The sequence below is a fragment of the Dermacentor albipictus genome, chromosome 4 (genome assembly GCF_038994185.2).
Source record: "Dermacentor albipictus isolate Rhodes 1998 colony chromosome 4, USDA_Dalb.pri_finalv2, whole genome shotgun sequence".
NCBI classification, from domain to species: Eukaryota; Metazoa; Arthropoda; class Arachnida; order Ixodida; family Ixodidae; genus Dermacentor; species Dermacentor albipictus.
In genome coordinates this window covers 166,608,438-166,632,634 of record NC_091824.1, presented here as the reverse complement: position 1 = coordinate 166,632,634, position 24,197 = coordinate 166,608,438, and the positions used below count along the sequence as shown (strand labels likewise).

The following is a 24,197-nucleotide window of genomic DNA, read 5'->3' as shown; positions in this document are numbered from 1 at the left end:
GGGATGTGATAACACTGTATTTTGCATGATCAAACTCATTTCAAGTGTTCTTTCCTTGCTGAAGCATAATGACTTTCTTTAAGTGAGTCAAGGACCTGATATCTGGCAGCTTTCGGTTCTTCATTGTTCACTTGCATTCATGGTATATTATATGTTGCCCTTCTTACTTGGACTCTGTGTTTGCAGTATTCAATCAATAAAAATTAAATATGCAGCTCATAATGTAATGGCATGCATGAAGGTTACGGCAAGTGAACTTCTTGATTGTTATCCTAAGTAAGAAAATTGATTGTCCTGCATGTCTGAAAGCAGAAATATGTTGCAACTTGCACAAATATTATGACAAGACAATTTATTTGATATTGTAAGAAATAAAGGGAATCGCTTTGCACACTGCAAAGTGAGGATGCTCTTCAGTATGTCCCAATAGTAATGTGATAGTATTAAGGACAAAATCCGGTGTCGGTATCTGACATTGTTTTGCAAAAATCATTCCGAACCACAACCATGCAGTCCCTCCGCATGGCACAGAGGTGTTGCTGAATTAGTTGAACTCTTCAAAGTAAAATATCTCAGAAAAATCGTAAAGTACAACCTAACACTATCATATATTGGATTGTAATTTGAATATACCAGAAAATATAATTCTGTTTCGTGGAAACTCAAATACAAACCCTTTTCCAGCGATTCTGCCATTCTAGAGCAGTGTGGCCCATTCAGTTTCTTGCAACAACAACATACAGATGACACTCACCTCCGCACATCCACAAGAAAGCTGTGGTTGCCAGGAATCGTGACAAGCAGTCAAGGATCTTGAAATCTATTACATTGTACACTTAACCCTTTCAGAGTCAATGACGCAAATATATGGCTCCGCGAACAAATCCAGAATGATCAAAGCCGTGTATTTATTGTGCCGTCTGTACGTTTAGAAAGCGCACCAATTTCCTAACTTCTTCTTTTCTGTCATGTGCTGCCACTATGTGGAAATGCAGGGAATTTTTTTTGCGTGCTTCCCTCTCTTGGTTTTCGTTGCATGGTTTGGTTTAGAACTAGTTCGCGGGCGGTTTCGTCTTCTTGCACTTGCAAAACTGATGGCTCTCTCGTTACTAATCGCTTAAAGGGCGACCGCTTGTTTAGTGCTCACAGGGGTGCGCATAGCAAGGATGCCACCGTGCATGCGTTCTCATTGCTTTTCTTCTTTTTTTGGAGACTCGCGAAAACTAATTGCCTCTGGTTGGCGATAAGATGAAGATTTACGGAACTTTGTCACACGTTTCGCTTTTTTGACGGGCACACAACCACACAATTTTCTTGAGTGCGCACACCTACGCAGTTCGATTATGCTATGGACATACATATTAGTGTAAGAGCAGGAACATTTGAGTCTTGTGAAATATTCTCGTGGGCCCATTTTCAAAGCCTTGAACTATGTGTATAACAATGCATCAAATTTTTAATTCTTATAAGCTTACTTACTTTTTATTGTTGTTATTCATGAATGAAGAGTACATATATACCAGTGCTAAACATTTTTTTCTCACTTTGCGGTCACCCTAGAAAAATTATGGTAAATCTTTTTTGAAATAAGTCCTTAAGAAGAATTCGAATCTGCAATTAAAAAGAAATGGACCCTGGGCGGTCGCATATTGCAAAAAAAATTGACCCTCAAAGGGTTAGAGGCAAAGCATAAGCGTCTCCCAACTTTTTTTTTATGACACTAGGATCACTATAAAGGCTGGTAGGGCTAGATCTGCATTTTCTTGCAAATAAAACTAGCAGTAAGAAGCTCTGATCTGTTGCAGGGGTCCCCCTGTCAATTTGTTACTGCTGTCATCTGGTTGGTCTTATGGCACATTTAGTGCATTGCCTCTAATTAGTCCTTCTGTGGTAATTAATTTGTTTGAGGAATGCATCCTCACAGGGTGAATTCTTTTATTCCAAATATAAGTTCTTCTGAGTGGCTTATTTATAGAAAGAACAAGTGAATACTTAGGTGACATATAATTTTTGTGGATGGGTGGAGTATTATACACGGTTTATTCATGAGTACATGGATAAACAAGCACGATAAATTAAAAAAAAATAAATATAGTCAAGTAAATGAAACCCATTTTGATCTTTTAAAAATTTATGAGAAAGCAACCCCAGTTGCTACTTAAGATATGTGTTTGGCAAGCTTTGGTAAGTGGTTATTTGGGGCACTATGTGACACCATGTATGTAAGAGACAACCGGTACTTTGAGCACAGCTTCCTTGAGGACAAGTTCAGAACTTCATGCAGCATCTGTGACCACCTCTTGTCACAGCATTGGAGACCAGAGGCATCTGCTACTAGAAGCACATTGTCTCAAAAAACAGCATCTGTGTCTTTCACCAAAGGCGCAGCATCTCAACGACAGCATCTGAGAATGCTAGCTGTCAAGAGGGAAGAATGCAAGAACGCTTGCCTTACCACTGTGTCCCATTACACGGTGCTGCATGGTATTACCAGTACCACCAATGGTACCTTATTGCAGTGCTGTTTTTGCCGCTGTGCTGGTCTGCACTATCTTCGGGATAGGTCCATGTAAATGGTTTGACTTGAAAAATTGTGGTTGGATCCCTAAAGGAGCTAAACGCTTTAAAAAGTTTCGTACAACCAAGACCCACATTTTGTTCCATTCTGTTAAGTTTTCCATTCTTATCATGTGTCACTCTAAGGGGCCAATTCCAACAAGAACGGTGTTGCAGCAGCCTTTGAGCCAGGTCTGAAGCAATGATGAATGGTCTGGAGGAATGAAAACAAAGTGGATTTGAAAAAAAATTCCGCCCAAGAACAAATGGTCATAGCGAAAATGAGGCATGCCTTGTTAGCACCCGCAAGTAAAAACTATTGGGCACCCATCGGAAAAATGAAGTGAATGAGAAACTTGCCGTAGTCACTTCAATTGCTAGATGAGATACAATCAGTTCTTGCAGATATAGAAAAAGTAGGCACGTGTACCACAGTATTGTTGGTTTCCAAGTGGCCACCTCTAAATAAAGTAATCACTTGCCTATGAGAGAGCCATGCAGATGAGTATCTCACGGTAACATGGAATATAATTAACGAGGTAGAAATAAGTTTTTATGTTGATTGTAACTTGAAATGACATGCATGACTATGTCTAATCTAAAATGTGCAAGTTCTTGCGTGACCATGTGGCAGTAAACTAGGTAAAGCGTAAACACTGGTAGGCCACCACGGTGGCAGCCACCATAGCATGAAGCAATATATAAATCCTGGCAGAAGCTTAGTGGCAGTAGCAAGATAGGACATTTTTTTAGAGCTCATGGAAGGTTGCAGCACTCCAGGAGCAATGCTACATGGTGCTTCATTCTGAAAGGCCCATTTTTCAAAGGCTCAGTCACCACAGGCCATGCATGTCTGTGACCATTTGAGACTTGTTTCCGCTGCCATGCATACGAGATGGGGACCTACAAATGGTTAAAGAAGCTGTGAAAGTTATACCACTGCACTCATAGATATAGTGCAGCCACAAATCAAGCTAAACAACTCGGAATTTATGGGCATGTCTTAAGTGCAACATTTTAGTTTCAGACTTGACATTCTTCCGTTTCTCATAACACCATTGTTCTTGGCACTGCTGATTGTCAATGAGTACCTTTTTTTAAGAGGTCTCATAATTAGTACCTTTCAACAATGGTGAATGCACATGGTGGTATAATAAAGTTTCAAGATTAACTCTGCTTTTAAGAAAGTAATTTATTTATGTGTATTCAAAGACCGTCACCTTTGAAATAGTCCCTTTTTGCAGAACTACATTGCTCCCAATAATCCTGCCACTTTGTTGATATTCGCTGGCTGTCGTCTTTCTGGAACGAGTCGAGCACCCTTCTGCGATTCAAGCTTGATATAGGCAGTCGTGTCAAAATGGCGATGTATGAGCTGGCTTTTTAATTTTGGGACCTAAATGGAACAGATGGAAGCCAAATCTGACGAGTAGGGTAGAAACCATTTTGTTTCTGGCAATAAACTTGCATGTGCGGAGTGGTCTATGACAAGGTTCATTGATGTCGTGCAGCATCCAGCTCCTCGTGCGTCCCAGATTGGGTCCTTTTCTTCAAATGGCCTCTTTCAAACATGCTAAGACTTGGCAGTAAAACTTGCTGTTAAAAATCGGACCATTTGGGATGAATTCCCAATGCACCCATGAATTCCCACGAATGCAAAAGGACATGATAATCATGCACTTTATCGAGCTGCAGACATACCTAACCTTCTTTTTGGTCATGGATTGGGTATGATTTTCCACTATTACGACTGTTGCTTTGTCTCAGGGTTGTGCCCATCTGTCCTGAAAGGTAACCCTTGGTCCGAAAGACAGGCCATTCGTAAAGATTCGAGTTCGCTTACCATATTTACTCACATAATGAATGCACCTCCCACCCTCAGAAACGGTGTTTTTTTCTTTTCCTTGCACCATGATCAGATCCTGAACTTGCTGCAGTGAAGTAGGAGACACACAATATGATTCAGCGTCCAATATCGAATGCCCAGCGTGCAACAAAATTAAAGGACACGCGGTATGATTCAGTGTTTAACAATACAGTGTCCACTACAGTGTCTGATAGGCTGGAACAGCAGCCAAATCCAAGGCGTTTTGTCGTGCTGTAGTGCCGGATTGGACGCGAGGTGCACAACAAAAGTAGAAGACACACGGTGCCATTTGGAATCAAACCGTTTTGCCCTGCTGTAGGGCTGGATCAGACGCCTGTGCATTACAGGCATCTGATCCGGCTCTACAGCACAGCAAAATGATTTGGATCCAGCTGTCATTTTGCATGTAAGATGCCCTATTGAATGCTGAATTGTCCCGTGATTGTCCTACTTTTTATAGGCGGCCGTAGCAAAAAATTGGTCAAGATTTTAGCCTGCATAATAAATACACCCTCCAACTTCACACAAGTTTTTTGGGAAAAACAGCGCCATCATTACGCAAATAAATATGGTGTTTTGCTCTTTTCCCAAATTAAAACCCAGCTCAAACGTCACCGCTTTTACATGATTGCTTAAGTCAAGCTCAAATCGCAGAATGGTGTTTGACTTGTTCTAGAAAAGACACTTCCTGGACATATTCGCTGATTGGCAGGAATGCTGGGAGCGCTGTATTGCTGGGCCAGGGGTCCATTTCAATATGACAGTGTTTAAATGCACATAAATTATTTTCTTCTACACAAAGCCAGTCTCGAATCTTTTTGATACCACCTCATATATAGTTGCACGCCAGATGCAATAATTTTTTTATTATTCGTGTCAGAGCCCTCATGCTTTTCTCATTAGTGCATCATGATATTTGGTTTAATATACCTTGCAGCCATTTAATGTTGATTTGAATTTTCATTTTGGCACCTGCATAGCATCTATTTCTGGCCTATTTCATGGCACTGCTTATGCAAGCAGTGTGGAATCGTGTGTTGGAAATGGCCCAATGTTGTGCAATTTTAAAATGCTCACCTTTCGAAGATGCTAGCATGTGGTCGAACAGCATATCCCAATTGAGTCTGTCATCCAGAGTGGCTAAAACAGCAATTGAATGGAGTGCAGGAGCAGCTGCAGCTGGAGGTGTCGCGCGGCCGCATTGAGCAGTGGGAGCAGCTGACGCAGGAGCTGCATGAGGTGCTCGAAGAGGCCGGGTCCCTGTCCCGCCGGCCCGAGTTGGAGGAGCGCTACCGGCGCGAGCTCGAGGGGCTTGACGGTGAAAGGAGGGCCTTTGAGGACCTCGAGTTCCGCCAGCTTGAGCGCCAGGCGCGCCGCGAGGAGGAGCGCGAGGCACTCGTGGCACGTGCTGACCGTGTTCGTCAGAACCTGCGTGACCGGCAGGTAAGACTGGTGTGCACAGGCGAGCTGCATCGTCTGGTGTCCATGGCCAGGGATGCAAGTGCATGTGGAAAAGGGCAGCACAACATTTGTATAATTCAAGAATAAAAAACACAATCAGAATAGGCTAGTCATTGTCTTCATGCCAATTTAATGCAACCAAAGGTTTGCCTAACAGCAGAGTTGTAAAATCTTGAGGAACCTTGAGGGATGGGAAGCATTCCTTCCATAGATTAGGTGTGTCTTTAATGAAAAAATGTCATTTCCAGGTGGGCCTAAACATAATTACAATGAAAGGTTACACAAATAAAAGAAAATATCAGTAGAGAGGGAGAGAAATGAAGAGTGAAAGAAAGGGAGGCTAACCAAGGACGTGCCCAGTTGGCTACCCCACACTTAGGGAGGGAAAGAGGAAGAATAGACAAGGAGAGAAGAGAAAAATAATTGTCATTCACTCACAGAGTCTGTTGCAAAGGGATCTCCGCTGACACAAACGTCACAATCCAGTATCCTTCACGAAGTGCAGAAGGCCTTTTGTGGCCTCTTGCGTGCAAGAATGCATAGGCCATGGTCCAAGGTTCTTTTCTTGCAAGAGTGCTCAATTATCTTACAAGTTTAGTTAGCTTGTAGAGTACGTCGTTGAGTGTGAAAGGTTGGGCAGGTGCTCTAGAATCTCATCGCATCTGCACAAATTGCACACAGCACTGTCGGCCATGCCTATTAGGTACGAATAGGCATTGGTAAATGCGACACAGTAAACTTGTTCCATGATGGGAAAGTCCAGATGGTAGGCGAAGTCGCAAGTTAGAGTCGAGAGAGTGCAAGTGTGAGTTAGTGAAGCCCGGTGAATGTCGCGAGCAAATGATCAGTAGAATTCAATGGTTTCTCTGGCTCTGGACTAGTTTACTTTGACAGCACTTACTCTGCTCATTCCCCCAAATGCCCCCAACTTTGTTAAGGTTCCTGAAACCCTGTGCAGACTCTCCAACTGTATGCAATGGTGGCATGATAGTGACAACAGCGACAGTGGCAACACAATGATTGAATGTGACTATGCCAGCTGATGACAGCACCACAAAAATGAAAGTAGCATGATGATGGCGTTCATTGACATCTAAGACAGTGAAGAACACTTTTTGCGAGAAGACCACTGTATATGACTTACGCTATAAGCTGCACAGCAAAAGATTGCTGCATTATGCACTATGTTGCTTGTGTCTGCAAGCATATTGTTTCCTGTTATTTCTGAAGTATATGTGAAGATGCCAATGATCTCAAAGTCTGTATTGCCTATAGTCCCAATTAGACATTGCCACAGCGGCGCGAATTTGATACCAAGTGGTAGCAGTGGGCAGCATTTGATTTTTCTTCAGCATATAGTGAGCCTGAGTGTGAGGAGGAGGCGTGAGAACAATGATTGCATTTAGATGATGACCACAACCACCGAGTAGGCTGCTGTGTAACAAGGCAGACTGATGGAGAGAAGCTACTCACAGGCTCTTAAAAGACCCTTCATGATGTCTGGTGATGTAAAAAGGACAAACACAGAGTGCAGGTCATGCAATTATAATTATGTCTGCAATGTATTACACTAATGTATACTTCAAAAGTTGCTAAATATTCACGTGACAGCCCCCGCAGCTTTCTTCTTGAAGGATTGTCACAGCTGTTGCCTTTGTGTCACTTGTATCACCTACAGCATACAATTAGCAGCAATGTGAATGACAGGAATTCCTGTGAAACACAGAGTGCACAGGCACCGCCACTGGAAATATGCTACGCAGCAACAAAATAAGGAAGAGGGGAAAAAGAAAAAAAAATGGGAGGATTGAGAGTGTGATGTCATGGCTCCACTGTGAGTGAAGGCAAGGGAGAAATGTCAGTTGCATGCGCTGGTTGAGGCAATGGGAGAGGGCTGCAAAGAGGATAGCTGGCTTCCCCTTATGATTGCCTCACTGCATTTTATTTGTTTCTGTGGTCACTTTTACTGAACCTTTTTAAAAATCCTTGTGGAAGAACACTTGTGTGATGCCACTTTACAACTTCCAGTGTATAACTAGAATTTCTAATAAGGTCTGGTGACGAAGCGTTTAAGTGCTGTTGCAGTAAAACAGGATAGGCATTGGTGAACAAACACATCATGGTTGCTTTTGCGTATTTTCTCTTGCTTAGTGTTTCTCTTCTGTGGTCACTGAGATAATTTCATAGGAGTCTTGCTTTTTCAAAACTTAGTAGAATTTGTTTCCAACTGTAACTGCATCATCAAGAATTAAATAGTGAAGAAATGTTTTAATAAGTTCTTGTAGCGAATTGAGGATTTCACGAGCTGTAAGCAAGCAGTTTTGCTATACCTTATCTAAACAAATTCAAGCTTATCTCAATATATTGTCTTTTAGGCCACTGAAGGAGTTGCTGTTTCATCACACTATGTTAAACATGCACATGTTGGTAGCTCAGTAAGAAGATTTGTTTATTTATTTATTTGTTATCAACATTTCACCCTAGGGCATTACGGTAGGGGAGAGTCAACAACATTCATGTTTACAACATGTCTTCATATTGTATTTTGAAGTGTCTGCCTTTGTTTTTTTTCTACAGTTGAGAATTCGCGAGCTCTTGGAGCAGCAGAAGACGGTGCAAATGCAAATCGAACAGGAGCGGTCCAGCTCTGAGATTGAGAAAAAGCTTGTACAAACTCAGCTGCAGCAGGTAATTTCTATATTCTTGTTTTTCTATTCATGTACAAACTTTGTCAAAAGCGTAACGGTTGCATTGCCTGCAACTGCCAGACTGACTACAGGCTGATTAAAGAAGCTCCTCTTGTATGCTATAAGTTACAACATCATGACGAATGAAAATAACTCTAGTACTCATAACTTAGAGGCCTGAAATGTCAGGAGCACTACGGGTACCGCAGCACACAGTAGATAACCTATACTTAAACTTTGATATAATGAAATTCGTTATATAACGAAGTATTTGACTTTTAGTAATTTCTGGTCCTTAGAACACTATGCATTTTGAACTTTAATATAACGGAGGGTGTCTATATGCGATTTCAATTTAACGAAATTTCATTGCTGCCATGAGAGAATACCTAGGCAAGAAATAAAAACTGCTGCGGATGCAAGTGATGAAATGATTAGATTACGTGTAGCGGCTTGCAAACACACCTCTCAGATTGTACGACAGAGAGCGTAGCAGAAAGACCCTCTCGCCATCGTGTTCTGGACATGGTCCGAATGCAGTAAGATCCTATCACGCCCTACGCGTCTTATGCTGTCGGTGTGAGGAAAAGGTTGCAAGGGTGAGCTGTGAAGGATGGTGGCTTAATGTGCGCCATCTTCCCATGTGAGCAACAGAATGGGGAATTGGGGGGGGGGAGGGGGGGGCAAGTTGGTATTCCATTGTTTCCATTATTCCGATGTATGCACTTACTGTGCATACATCGACAAGCTTGTCTTCGTTGTTCTTTGGGTCTCTTGTCGGGGGTGGGGGGTTGTGTGCTGTAATGTTATCAAGCGCATGTCTCCTCCTCTTGCATGGCCGTGGCTGTGCATGGCTCTGTGAGCTTGAGTGAGTGCATATGCAGCCCACCTGCAGCCTATCTTGAATGTAATCTGCGACAAGTGCGAAGGCTGGGCAAGCCGAGACAGCTGCGGCTTCATGTGCGCTGTCTTCCCTTTGCGTTTTGTGCTGGAGGCTGTGTACGCATGAGTTTTTGAGATGTGTTGAAGTGAGAGGCAGACAAAGCTTTCGCTACCTTCTGCTTAAGCTTTTCATGATAGAAGCATCTCACTGCAGGTGACACTATCAGTTGAAGGGTAGGAGAGGATGCAAAAGCATTGCAGGCTTCATTTTATACCGCTGATGCGAGCCATTTTCGACACTGCATGAAACCGTAGCGTTCTTCACCGACTCTGAAATTGAACAAAATGAAATTTTTTACTCATTGAAATTAGTCTTTTTTTTTTCGATTGCCTGATTACTTGCAAAATTTTGATTGCCATTCTATGTAAGAAAAATTATTTGGTGTCTACTTCATTTCACAAAGGGCCGAATGTCAATATCACGAAATTTCGATACAACGAAGTGAAGTGTTGATTTTACCTACTTTGTTAAATAGATGTTTAACCCCTTAACCCCCAAATTAATTCTGGGAAAAACGTACTATATCTTCCAAATTATTTAATGTAGTAGTAATTCTTTCTTTGTCATTCTGATGATGAAAATATATATATTACTTCATTGGTTTCTGATTAAAACTAACACGGAACTGGAAAAAAAACAAAACGAAAAGGTGCTCTTGAGAGCAACTTTCTCTCAATACCAACCATAACTTATCTTTGGCAGTGGGAGCTACACAACATCGGGCTGAACGAGTGTAACTCATCATTGGCGATATTGGTTCAATCTCCCATGAGGAGTATAGCTTGTGATTGAAGGTTAAAGGGTTAGCTGTACATGGTGAAAGCATGGAGTAGCCTATATACTTTTTACAAAGGCCGTACATAGTATTTCAAGGCCCCTTGCGGGCATTGCAGGTGACGGTGGCAGAGTGAAAAATGATATTGATGTGCATAATCTTTGCAGTGCGTAAGAAAAAAAAAAAGAAAGTGCAGTTTTGCTCAAAAGGCAAAGCATTGATTGCAGTAGCTAATTATTAGACCGCTATATGAAGTAAGGCTAGTAGTTTTATCAGCTGCATAAACTGCTGTAAACAGTTGCTTATTAACTAAATTAACAAGGACATTGTCAGGCGTGCACAGGCAAACACGAAAACATCTCACTGAATGATCGCAGACACTCCCTGTCAGAATGCTGGTGTGATGAAAAGCGGCGGAAGTGGCAAGTGAATTCCCCTTCATGCTGCCTATCACTTCAAAGAGAACTAGGTGCGCAAGAACACAGCACACACGAAGCCATCGGCTGTTCTCGTATCGCCTTTGAACCTACCGCAGATTACCTCCAGGATAGGGTGCATACGGCAGTGCTCAGCTGCTGCAGCTGGAGTAGAAGAAGAGATGCGCACTAACCTGGCCCAGATTGCAGAGTCATTTTTCTTCTTTGACTGATATTGGGCGGTGTATTCTAAATGAACAGCATAAGGAAAAGTGAGCAGGCCAACTTAAGATCCTTGTGTGTTGCCTTCCCCTTCTGTCTTAGGAACAACGGAGGCTGGAACTCTTGGACCAGCAGCTGAGGAATGCTACTCGCACCCCACAGCACATCTCTTTGGACTCCAGTGATGACAGTAGCTCTTCCGATACAGAAATGGTAATTGCCATTCTTGGTATTGCCAGTTGCAGCTACTATGTGATACAGGAATAGGAACCTAGTGCCCATAGACTATATGTGACCAAAATATGCATTATCTTAAAACTTATATGTTCATCATGTTACACATTTAATGCAAGGCTGCTCTAGTGTCTTGAAATTGAGTGCATAAATTTTAGTTCGCTGTTTTTACTGTATAGCCTGTCACTTCATAAAACTTATGGGCAAAGCCCAAGGACAGCGTAGACCACTCATACATACAAGGATGATTCATTAAAAATAGATGACTGTGAGGTATTAATTCTATTTGTCTTATACAGTAGAACTTCGTTGATATGATCCCATTTTGTACGATTTCCTGGCACCAACGTTCACGATTGAGAACACAAATGACCCAATTCAGTTTTTTTTTACATGTTCGTATGTTCCCTGAAAAATGATCTTTTGGTGCCAATGCTCACTACGTCGCCAAATTGCGATCGTATGATAGATTTTCTGGCTGCTAGATGCCGTATGTAAACGAGTAAAGGTATGAGGTATTCGTGGTCAAAATCAATAGGTGCCTGCCCGCATCACGTGAAAAGGCTTGTACACACCTATTCCTCTTCCGGTACCAGAAAATCTCGCATGGCTGTCACATGTTGCCATTCACAGCCATCCCTTATTGCAATAAGTACCTTCACCTATCTGTTTCACAACACATGTGCGTGTAGCATAGTGCTGTTGAAACTTTGAAGTGTACCGCATGCTTTCAATAGATGATAACCTTAACGTGCAAGCAGTGCAGAGTGAGCATCATGATTCTCTCTGGCAACATTGTGCTCCAGCATCACCTGCCAGCTCGATTTCGTTTCAGTTTCCCGACCAGCAAATCTCGCAGGTTGTTGCAAGACGCCATTCACAGCTATCACCGCTAACCCTGTTGCGATAAGCATCTTTACCTATCTGTTTCACAGCCAGCGCATGTGGCATAGTGCCATTGAAGCATACTACACGCTTTTAAAGCACATGCTTTTAAAGTGCAATAGCCCAAACGTGCTGCTGTTCTCTGCTGTAGGCGGCGCAAAGTGAGTCTCATGTCTTGCTCTGGCGGAATCATATTCCAGTGTCACCCACCACCTTGATTTTGTTTTAATTTTCCGCTGCACTCTCAAAACATTACGCAACAGAAAATTGATAATGCATGTCTTTGGCTGCTCGTTCCCTACCAGCTCGATGAAGTGCTTTGCGTTACGTTGATGTCACCTACCATTCAGTACAGCAAATTTTCAATGGCATTGGATCATACGTTTTCCAGCTTAGTACATTTCCTCTTGAATTAAAAACAAAACAAAAAAAAAACAAAAAAAAAACCCGTATGAACGAGGTTTTACTGTATTCGCTTAGCTCTTTCTGATTGCTTGTTAGCACTGCAAGTTTTGTGAAAGGTCCAGTGCTAGTTTTGTTTTACCTGCGCTTGGGGGTTAACCTTGAACCATAAAAGATATATCTAATATCGCATTGATAATATGCCTCTTTAAACATGGTGGGAGGCACACTTTTCAATTGGCACGTAACCTGAAAGGTAGAAAAATACAGAATTCTGTTAGCTAAAATGAGAACCTTGCATTGCCATATTAATAATTGTCACATTTGAATAACTACAACATTACTCATAAATAAAGTGTGCAGGCTGCCATGACACGCAAATTGCTGAACACATTTGAGTGCCTGATGCAGGCAGCTTTGTGTAAAAGCATAGAAACAGTGCTTCAGAAAACTCGTATGTAAGTAGCATTAATTATTGCCTATCATTGCGACGTTAGTATCATTATAATACTTGGAGCAATCATAAATGGTGGCTACCTGAACTTTGGCCAATGAGGAAATGCTCTTACCTATATTAGTTAGGGCAAGTTTTCATTAAAGTGTCACGTAATTAGCTTCAGTTAAGCATGCAGTGCTGAAATTTCAGCTTTGAAATAATAAAATATGAGCTGATACATCTGTATACCGTTTCAGTTTGCTATTCTCAGCAGAAGGGCTTCTCATAGTGGTGCTGCTGTATTGTGTCCTTGGATTGAAGTGCCCTGTGACAGGGCAGCCAAAATGTGCCTTAAGCAAAAAAGTTGTTACATTTGTGTACTGAGTGCGTTAACAATAGTATAATTGCATTAATGTTGTTGCTTCTTTCAAAACCTCAGTAAAGTGAAATAAAAGGGACATGCAAGCATATTGAACTGATAGAAACTATTATCTCGTGCTTGAATCCTGTCATTTCAGGGCTCTACACTGAAAATAGGGAGCCAGAGCTCTTGGAATAAGAACATCCTGCTCCAAGTACCAGATGCCACAGGTAAGTACTTTCTTATGCTATATTGACTATGATGTACGCTTGCTCATAGAATAAGAATTTTGTTGAATGAAGTTTTTTTTCCTCTCTGTCTCTCTCTTACAATGACATGCCTAGCACTCATAAATGATTGCTATGATTTATTCACATATGAAGTAGGTATGGGTATAGCGACATTAACACGGTTTCCTTTAATCTTGCGGTTAGTGCCTTTATAAGCAGGTTATTGTTCTTAGTCTTCTGGAGACATTGTGTGAGTAAGACAAGAGAGTACCTTTCTGCTCCACACAAGTATTGCGAGACAATCGTGCATTCTGAAGGAGTAGAATTGTGTTTAATTACTATTATCTCCCTCTATTTAAATATCATTTAGGTCTGTTTACCAATTTTCTTGCCTTTGGCCATTTGTTTGAACAAAGTAATGTTCAAACTAAGTGGTGTTCAAGTGCAGTGGTGATATATTGAGCCAACCAAAACTCGGAAACTGCTTCAAATTACCCAGGATTGTAAACATCACTTTAAGATTAATAAAGTTTTGCATGTTGATTAAACGTGTGTGTTTAGAGGCGACGTGCCCTTCAACTTTTCAAAACGTGTGATTTTTTTTTCTTTATGTAAGGGAAATGGTCACTAGTCAAGAGTTCTTGGTATGTCATGGCTAAGCATTGCCTCAGGTAAAAGCAGAAATGTAGAAATTGCGTCACTTTTGAGGTGGTGCGGCTGCCTTGAGGCAAAAAACAACACCACTGTGCAGATACTCTGGCCTCTGTGATCAGTAGCAAATGCAGCAGATGTGTATGTCGTCTGTGTTCTCTTTGTCCTGTTTCTGATGTGCTATGCCTTTTGCCTCCAGCCCGGGAAGATTGCAAAGCATAGTCGCACCACATCTCGAGGTCATGTCAGTACAAAAACATTGTGCAGTTATGGGTGGAGCACAATTGTTTTGCGCACAAGGAATGCACAAGGCACTGCTTTTTGTGGACATCACTGCATGCTGTTGATTACAGTAGGAATTAACAAAGGAGGCAGGGAAGGCTGCAAAGATGTTGGCAGCAATGGCATGTGGTTGCCAATAACTCACAGCACGGGCTTGAATCTTGAGAGAGTGTTTGTTTCCTTGCCGGTTTCAAAAATGGGGTGCCAGCAACATTTAAAACATTGGTCAACATTGCTGGTGTTCCATTTTTCGGGAGAAACCACTGAGGAAACACTCTCTCTTATCGGACACTGGTGCCATGATGCTGATGAGAGGGGGCAGATGACAGCTGTGTCAATCAGGCCTTATTGAAATGCCAGTGATGGTACTGTGCGTATATGGGCTCCGCTAGCACAATCCAGGGAAGGTGAATACCAATGAACCAAGTCGAATGTACACAAAACTGCCAGATTCTGAGCATGCAAGTTACGCGAGTGCAACCATTCTCATACGTTTTTCCAAGTGGCATAATGGCACATAATTTGGGAAATTGTGCTTTTAGGTGCATTTTCAGCTCCATCATTTCTGCGTTTCCAGTCCCTATCAGACCAACAGGAAATATATATGCAACGCATGCCTGTTGCCAATTGAACGCTATTGGTACCAATACGAAAATATTGGTCATATGGGTAATGTTTGTTTAACTAAATAAATAAATAAATAAATAAATAAATAAATAAATAAATAAATAAATGAGAAGGAAGTCAAGGAAATTACTGCTGATGGCATTGCAACAATTTAATGCAACTGCTGACACCTAAACAGCGGTCAGCAGTGGGTAGGGGTGTGCCTGTGGGCAACAGAAAGCTGTTGCGAATACAAACCTATTGGTCCTGTAAGTAACAAATGGATACCACCTACAGGACCCTATTGGTGCCAGTAGAAACACATTGGCCGTGTAAGTGCAAATATGTGCCATCTGTAGGTATCAGTACAGAGAGAGAGAGACAGAGATACAAATGGATGTCACCTATTGGACCCTATTTGTGCCAGTAGAACTTAAATAAACCTTGTAGAGTTCTGATAATTTACCCATAAAATATATAGAACTGCTCCATTGGATCAATAGATAATGGAATATTTGCTAGCAAACATACCGTATATTATATGACACATTTTCTGCCCCTATTGTTCCAGCTATATTTCAGGATGGCAGTCCAACATGTCTGCAAGACTGTTGTTGCAGTTTGCAGTTATAATCCTTGCGCTATCAGAATGTGGTCAAGCTGAGCAGTCAAAACTTGCAGTGCTTGTAAGTTTTATAGGCATGTTCTTGTTCATAACTTTGGTTCTTGAAAAACATATGTTAGGGAAGTTGGTCATTCTCATGCTGTTACAGTTCGAGAAACAGTGACAGTGCAGTACACTCCTATTCATAAAGGAATGTGCATGCTGACATTAAGCAATGCCATCCAGCTAAATGTAACCTAATGGTCTTTACAGTGAACAGGCTCAGTGGCAATGAGTCAAGCTTTACTGGCATCGAGTCAGAGTCTTCAAGTATCATCAGCAGCAGTGATCTTCCCAACGAAAGGTAATCGAACAGTGAGCATTTTAAAGGCTCCCTCATAATAGCCAGTAGGCACTTCTCTTTTAGGGAAGCTCTTTTTAAATTTTTTGGTGTTTAATACAATCAGTACAGAGCACTTGTGTGGGCTCAAGGTTCCCTGATACATTTCTGGATGAATGTGCATTTAAGTGCCAACTTCTGTAGTGTCTCATTGATGTCTAAGCACACTGCAAAGCTTTTGTGTGGTGTAGTGGCAACATAGAGAGCTGGTCCAGTTGGTGCTTGCTTAATTGAAAAAAAAGCAACATGGGGTGAACAAGGCATGCAAAGGGAAGAACCTGACGAGACACACTTGTGTTTTTTTCCTTTGTCTACTGTGGGCACTGTTGTTCTTTTTTTTCCAATGAAACATTTCCTCTAGGGATTGTTTGTCTTACTATTATTAAAGGTGCATTTGGTGGCACTTTTCTGTGCAGCTGATCACCAACCAACCTGTACAGTTGATTAGTCATGCCGTTTAACTGTCTAATATTTGTTAGCACTTTAGCTGTGATTGTTTAATGAAGTTTATCAATGATGGCAGCTTACTTTTGTTTCATAAGACTTCACCAAACTTATTGTCCAGAAAAATGTTCTTTTCTCCAAACAATGCCTGGCAAGAAGGTGTGCTTGACAACAGAGAACAAAAACAGGCTATTACGATCGTAACGCAAACTGATGCAGTACGTTGCCACAGCTGCGTGCTTGAAGTGGAATGTTTCAGACCAGCATGATCAGCAAGAGTGATCTGTGCCCACGTGAAAGCAGCTGCGCATGCACCCGGGCTGCCTCGGGCACGAATTGAGGCAATGGATTGGACCATTGGACTGCCTTGCACAGTCGGTGGGCTTTAGCTTACTCGTGCATGTGCATCCGTTGCTTCCTCGCGATGCATAACCATTTCATCATTTCCTGCTGGGCCATTGAGAGGTTGGCTTTCTGTGAAATTTGTCGCCATGCAGTTATGCCCACTGCATTTATTGCAAATTTGAGAGGTTGACTTTTCTGTAAAACTCAGTCGCTTTGCAGCTGGCCCGCTGGATTTATTAAAGTGAAGCTTCATTTCCTACCCTGCCGTGTTTGGCACGGCTGCTGCTGCTGGGTCAGCCAGTAACTCAGTGGATATATTTGTGGAAAAGAGAAGTTTAATACATTATGAACTATGCACTAAAATGTCAGATGCCAGCAATTGACTCATTTAGTATGACATGACTAAATACATGAAAACAGAGTCCCCAGAAGGTATAAACAAAAATGGACACGTGACAGGAGCTCTGTATGTTGCACACAAACAAATGTTTGAAGCATAGTCCACAAAGAAAACAGATGCGGGCACAAACAAGGCGTTATATGACACATATTACATATACGAACAAGAAAGGGAACCAAAGTGTGCGATTTTCGTTATTCACAACCATATTACGCCAGAAGATAACGAAGTGCACTAAATGCTAGTACACGTACCAGTAAACAGGCTTATATAGTTCCCATGTATGCTGACTGACGAAATAGTGTGAATAAGCAGCTCTGTTCTGTGTAAACAAAAACATATATTTTGGACTACAGTAATCTCTCGTTATAACAGAGTCAGAGGTACAGTGAAAAAGTTTGTCATAAGTGGTAATTCGATATTAGCGGCCACTTGAGAAAAGCTAAAGCAGTTGAGCTTTAATTGCACCACAACTGCAAGGTAGTGAAAGCACAATGTATTAAGTGAAGCAACACTTTATTCATGTGTAAAAAAGGCAGCGAGCTTTGGCTGTTTCAAGTTAGCGAGCGTGAGCAACTCCTGCTCTAATTTGACCAAGCATTGCACGAGGCCGTGGTCGCTGCCCATGCATTCAACCTTCTTTCACAGCAGGCATAGGTACTCCCGCGTCTGCACCATAGTTGACACTTCACGTGGTTCTTTGTCTGCTGGCTCTTCATCCGCCGGCTCTTCGTCCTCGTCGGGGCCACCAGCAGTGTCAATTATCTCCGCATCCGTCGCTGGGGCGACCACGAGGGCAACAGCGTCAGCCAACCCGAATATCTCGAAGTCGCCTTCTACCTCTTGGCCAGCAATTTAGAACAGCCTCGTACAGATCGCTGTAAGTCCGGTCATCGTCTCAGCCTTCTCCCACTTCTTTTATCAGCAGAAATTTCTGCTCCTAAGTCAGACACTCACCCGGAGACTAATGAAACCATTTATCACTGTAAACCACAAAAGCACATGGGAGGCGTGCCTAACGAAGCACTCCAAATAACACACAATCACATGGCCTGCAGCAAGGATTCAAACGCACACGCCGTCGGTGCCAAAGTCACTGAACATGGCGAGCGATGCAGAAGACAAAAACTTCAAAAATGTTGCCAGGGCACCTTGCTTTCCTCGTCAGTGCGTGCTGGTGATGGCGACAGTTGCAATGGTGGGCTTGGCATCTGCTTCACGTATAGAGGAAGAAAGGTGATCGGAGTTGTGGAGCAAGAAGCAGTAACCGCGGAAGGACACATGTTGATGGAAGGTTGTGCTTGGAAGGGCAGGCCGGAAGAGGGCAGCTTTGGAGGAGCAGTGACGTAGCAACTGGCAGCGAGAGGCGAAGAGTTGACATGAAGACGAGTGATAGGAGTGACTGGCGTTCAAACGGCTTGCAAACTGGATAGCGAATGAGGAGGGGAAGGCAGTGGCCACTTTCATACGCGTAGTGCGTGCCGATGGACATGCCACTGGTGTGACCTTGCACAGAACACTCGGCAAAGGAGCAAGCCGTGTGCCGTAGCTTTCTCTGTTGTTGATCATGCTTCTCTGTCTTATTCGTGCTTTCTGAGCAAAATAAGTAACACCCTTTGCAAGTGTTGGGTGGCCAAAGCTTCAAGGAATGTCGAAGAATTGTTGCACGGTGGGGGAGCTCAAATACCGGCAAAAAACGTACTGGCGATACGGTTCTAATCATTCCCCGCAAGGCCTCATCAGCGGGAGCAATGATAGCAATGGATGGATACTGGCCATTTGGCTGAAAATTTCTTGTTCTCATCCTCTCCTTTGTCGTTTTTTGTCATGTTACAACATGACAAAATACATGACAAAAGGGGTGGCAACTGGCCAATCACAGAGGCCATGCTTTTTTGTGCTGCAAACACCGGAAGGAATTGCGAGCGGTAGAAACATGTCATGGTACCCAAATTTTGGACGCCACCCCTTTCCCAGCCCCCATAGGAATACATAGGACCAAGAACTTTCCACTTTAACTCTTCATAATCAAGCGCAGTTATGAAGTGCTCATTTTGTGAGAAAGTTATTACACCTTCGAAGAGCTCGCAAAACAAAGCAAGAGGCATTTCAAACCAGATATACATTTAAAACGCAGATATTGCGGCAGTAGCAATACCTTCAATGCAAACCCCATTGGAATGCTAGTTGACAAGCACTTCAAATGCGTTTCATTTATTGCAACAATGACCAATAATGCAGGCACTTTGTCATCATCTGGCCAGTGCACATTGCACCAACCTTTGCAAAAATATCAAAATTAATGCTGCATATTTGGGAAAATGGCAGCACAAAATGATAATGACACCCTAGGAGCAAAGAAACATGTAGCATGCGATTTAGAGGCACCAAAAGGTTACACAAAACACTAGCAATCGCTGCATATTTACGATATTTTATTATTCGCAAAGCATGGTACTGCATGTAGACACAGCGTATTGTTAAAAATTCTTCAACCTTGTTTTACAAAAGTGCGTGTCATTGAAGCAGGCATTGAGCATGTACTAGGCCGATACATATTTTTGTTGACGATGAACTCTACTCAAATCCGCATGGGGGCATTCACACGGGAAATGAATGCTACCGACAGAGCAGTGGAAATATTGGCTATGTCAGATGACAACAAACTAGCTAGGGAAATTTGGTGCACTGGGCGTCGAGCATGCAATACTCACTTATGAGAAAAGTAATGTAAAAATATTTGAAAAGGTGGTTTCGCCCAAGAGAGAGAGAAAACAAGGATAGGAAAGGCAGGGAGTTCAACCAGAACAGCATCTGGTTTGCTACCCTACACTGGGTGTGGGGGAAAGGGGAATAGAAAGAGGAAGAAAGGGAGAGAGTAAGCACTGAGTACGTGTGGGAGAAACACCATACACAAGGACACTATAAACGGTCTCTAAAGCCGGCGCACTTCAAGTACTGCACTAGTGCACGAATCGCTTTTCAGGGCAGTGACAAAAGGCAAATTACGTTGATAGCAATAGCCAAGTAAGGCTCATAGATTTATTTGCCACACAAATAGTGGTAAACGTTCACTTACTGATTAAATTAACAAGCATATAGTCACGCCTGCGCAGACATACATGAACAGATCTCACTCGATGACCTCGAACACTTGTCACAACTCGGCCGTGGTGGCAGAGTTCCAGAGCGCAGGCAGAGTGGAGAGAACGCTCCGTGCTGCTTCTCGCTTCGGCTCATCTCTGAGAGCTTACGCGACCTCCAACACTGGGCGCGCTGGAAGACAGCACAAATAAAATCACTAGTCGTCTCGGCTCGCCCCTAAACTTTGCACCCGCCACAGATTATCTCCTAGATGTGGCGCGGGGGGCACGTATGCAGCGAGCCGCGCGCACAGTCTGCACAGCCACGGCCGGATGAGAGCAGATGCACGCTCACCTCTGCCCTTCCCTTGCGCGAGCTTTATCCAGCGACTTCCAGCATTGGGGCGCGCGGGAAGACGGCGCACATCAAGTCACCCGCCTTCTTGGATCACCCCCTCGCGCTTTCCCTCGCACCCACAGCATGCGGGGAACGATGGGATCTTATCTGACTTGGACTGTATACGGAACATCACGGTGATGGTGACGACACGTCGGCAAAAGTTCTCCTGGAGAGTCCCCATAATTATCACGATAAAATGAAAATTGGAGGACGCTTAAGCTTCGCCTTTAAGAGTGGAACACGGTAGCATTAAAACATCCCTGACTGCTTCTCACGCTTCCCGGCAACTGCAGCTTATGTAACCGTATTATTTACCGGGAAATACTGGCGGCATCGCCATTCACGAAGGCGAGCTCTCTGCTAGAAACGCGGCCTCTTGCGTGGGCCGCGATGCGGTAAAGCCCCTCAATTTTCCAAAAGTAGCGCCATTCTTAGATCTTTCCGCCACCCCGCTCACCCAGGCGCTTCCTCCTCCACTCCTCCTGTCGCCCCAGCCTCCTCCGCTCCCCCATTGGCCAATCTGTGTCACGTGAAAGCGGGCCCCGCGCTTTTGTATATTTTTTTCTTTCCGGCGCAGAGCAGGCGCCGCGCTTTTGTATATCTTTTCTTTCCAGCGCGCTGCGACCCCCAATCTTGGGCCTGCGACCCCCATTCTTGGGCCTACGCGACGAAGTACGGCAGGCGGTTTGAAGGAGCGCGGTAGTTTTATACAATGTGTTAGGGCCGAGTGCTTAATTGCGATGCCGTGCTGCTGCGCCTACGGTTGCCACAACAGATCCAGTGACGGCAAAAAGCTTTTTGTTTTACCATCCGCCGGGCACAACGCAAAACGAAGAAAAGTGTGGATTCACAAGCTCGGGCGGGCTGACTTCGAGCAAGTGGCAAAGAACGCGCGGCTTTGTGAAGTGACACGGCTCCTCCAACCTCTTCCTTTGACGCCCGTGTCAAAACGGGCCCGTGTCCAGTGCATTGGGGGTGCGTTAAAGAACCCCAGCTGCAAAAAAAATTAATCCAGAGCCCCCATTATGGCGTGCCTTATGAGATCGTGGTGTTGGGATGTAAAACCCAAGAATCAACTTTTCTTCTGTCTTGTGTGCCTTGACTGTTCCAGTTAACGCAACACTGCTTCCTTGTGAAAACTTACAACGCAAAAGAATACAGACGCACGTAGTATACAGAGATAAAATTAGCACTTCAACAAAAGTGTTGCTGGTGCCAATGAGGGAGGGGGATAATTATTTTCTGAACCTCTTTCCAGTTGTCCCATCAAGTTCCTTCTTTCTTTTCTATCAAATTCTAACCATTTGCACTGTAATAAATAAATAACGATTTCATATGCTGGTACGTTGTTAAAATTATCTATACCGCCTATGTGTGAAAACGTTGCTCATGGCCACCACAACCTGTGCATGAGCTACGTACATCTGTAAAAGGCAGGGAACAGAAACGGCCCTGCTGCCAGGCATTGCTGACCGCAGACAGTCGGAATCTCTCACGCGCCGGCCCAACAAAAGCATCCTGCAGGTACGTAAATTAACCTACGAAACCACGTGCACATACTTTCGCGCTGTCAAAACCTGAAACTCTGGTAATTACTCGCGTGTCTGAGCACACCGCGTGCTTGTGTCGTGTTTCAGCAACACGAACTTTCAACGTGCGCGCACTTTACGCCTTAAATACGCCTTGAATAATGGTGCTTTTCTCTATTTCTTCCGCAAATCCGACACGACATTCTTAAGGCCAGTTACCGACTGACAAAGCAAGATCTAGATTGAAAAAACTGCTCCGCAGGACTCGAACGAACTTTTCCGCGGATTTCCTCCCGTAGCGTGTTAGCCGTCGTCTGCTACGGCAGGCCCACTGCCGGCGGCGCCACCGTCGAGGCCGCGCCGAGCGGAGGAGGAGGGAAGTGAATGGCGCTACTTTGGGAGATAGAGGGGCTTTACGATGCGGCGGACGCGAGCGCCATCTGCAGGTGTCGCAAGCAATCGGGCACGCCGCTTGGTGGCCTCCGAGATTTGCGCGCGCCGGTGCCCACGTATATCGGAAGCCTTGGCCGTTATATGAATGATAGAAACGCTGGAAAAGGGGTTTGAGTTTCCGCGTAACAGGATTACGTTTTCTCGTATATTCTAATTACAGTCAGATTTTATTATGTCTGTAGCTTGTGTGTAAGTCGTACTTTACGATTTTTTCACCTATTTTACTTTGAGAAATTCAATTCAGTAACTTTGCGTTACGTGGAGGGCCTGCGTGGTTGGGTATGCGTCGCTCGGGATGATTTTTGCTGAAAGGATGGTCGACGCGGGACGCTGACGCCGGATTTTCTGCGACACGAGGCCCTTAACGTTATCGCGTTAGATACCGCTTGATGCTCACAGATACGATCACGTTCCGTTATCTCACGCTGATGCTTTAAAACGGTGCACGTATTACCATGATAAAACCGAACGCACACTTGCAAACCCAACGATGGTCTATGGTCCCTTCGATACAATTCAACAGAAGCTCGGCGGATGGGCCTGGTGCGCTGGATCGAGTTTTGAGCGCACCGTGCTGCAACCTGGGGGCGGGCGACGAAATTGGCTGGGTAGTACCACATCCGGACTAAAGCGAGCTCGCTTCCAGTCCGGCCGTGGTCGTACAAGTCGTAGCTCTTCGCATTGAGTTACGCTCTCATCGGGCATAGTCGGTCTCGCTGCTTCATTTGTGTGTTCAAGCTACACTTCCTTTTACTGCGATAGCAATGATATGGACACGCCGGGCGAATTTATATGTCGTCGTCGGCGTCGCTGTGATGTTCCGTATAAAGTCCAAGTGCGATAACATCGCGGACATGCGCCATGTGCTGTAGTTGCGAGAGAAAGCTTGCGAGATATGAGCAAAAACATATGGTGGCTTGATGCGGCGGCGTCTTCTATCGCGCACAAGGGAGGAAGGTGGGGAAGGTGTGAGCCGTCTTCTCACGCGCACAGGGGTGGGGGCATCGGTGATATGTGCGCGCGCTAGGAATGGAGGAGGGGGCAAGGGAGCGCGTTAGTGCACATATCTTCTGCTTCGGCTTAGAGCGGCCGCGCGTGTCCAATCATGGAATTAATCTGCGACAGGTTCGAAGGCTGGGCGACTCGAGATTGATGATGGCTTCGTGTGCACTGTGTTCTCGCGTGCCTAGTTCTCATTGAAGCAAGAGACAGCATGAAGGGGCATTCGCTCGCCGCTGCGGCCGCTCTTCACGACATCTTTCGGACAGCCAATATGCGCCCTCATCGAATGATATATGTTCGTATTTGCCTTTGCGCGCGTAACAACGTGCTTGTTAATTTAGTTAGTAAGCGAATGTTTTCAGCAGTTTATGCAGCTTATTAAACGAATAACATTACTTCGTATAACTGTCTAATAATTGGCTATCGCGACCAATGCTTCACTTTTCTGGGGAAAGTACGATTTGCTTTCTTTTTTTTTGCTATGCCAGAAAAGGCAACTTAGTTCGCTGACAATGCGCTGTGT

The 24,197-nt window shown here is 43.9% G+C and overlaps 1 protein-coding gene across 4 annotated transcripts in view; it reads left to right on the top strand.

The window, feature by feature from the left end:
* LOC135910073 (pleckstrin homology-like domain family B member 1) overlaps positions 1 to 24,197 on the top strand; it is a 540,261-nt gene that overhangs the window by 138,161 nt on the left and 377,903 nt on the right. For all 4 annotated transcript variants that reach the window (XM_065442075.2, XM_065442073.2, XM_070537776.1 and 1 more), the window contains exons 12-16: positions 5,591 to 5,866; positions 8,462 to 8,572; positions 11,030 to 11,140; positions 13,403 to 13,475; positions 15,892 to 15,982. In XM_065442075.2, coding sequence (XP_065298147.1) covers positions 5,591 to 5,866; positions 8,462 to 8,572; positions 11,030 to 11,140; positions 13,403 to 13,475; positions 15,892 to 15,982 — 662 coding nt within the window. The remainder of the gene's footprint in view (positions 1 to 5,590; positions 5,867 to 8,461; positions 8,573 to 11,029; positions 11,141 to 13,402; positions 13,476 to 15,891; positions 15,983 to 24,197) is intronic.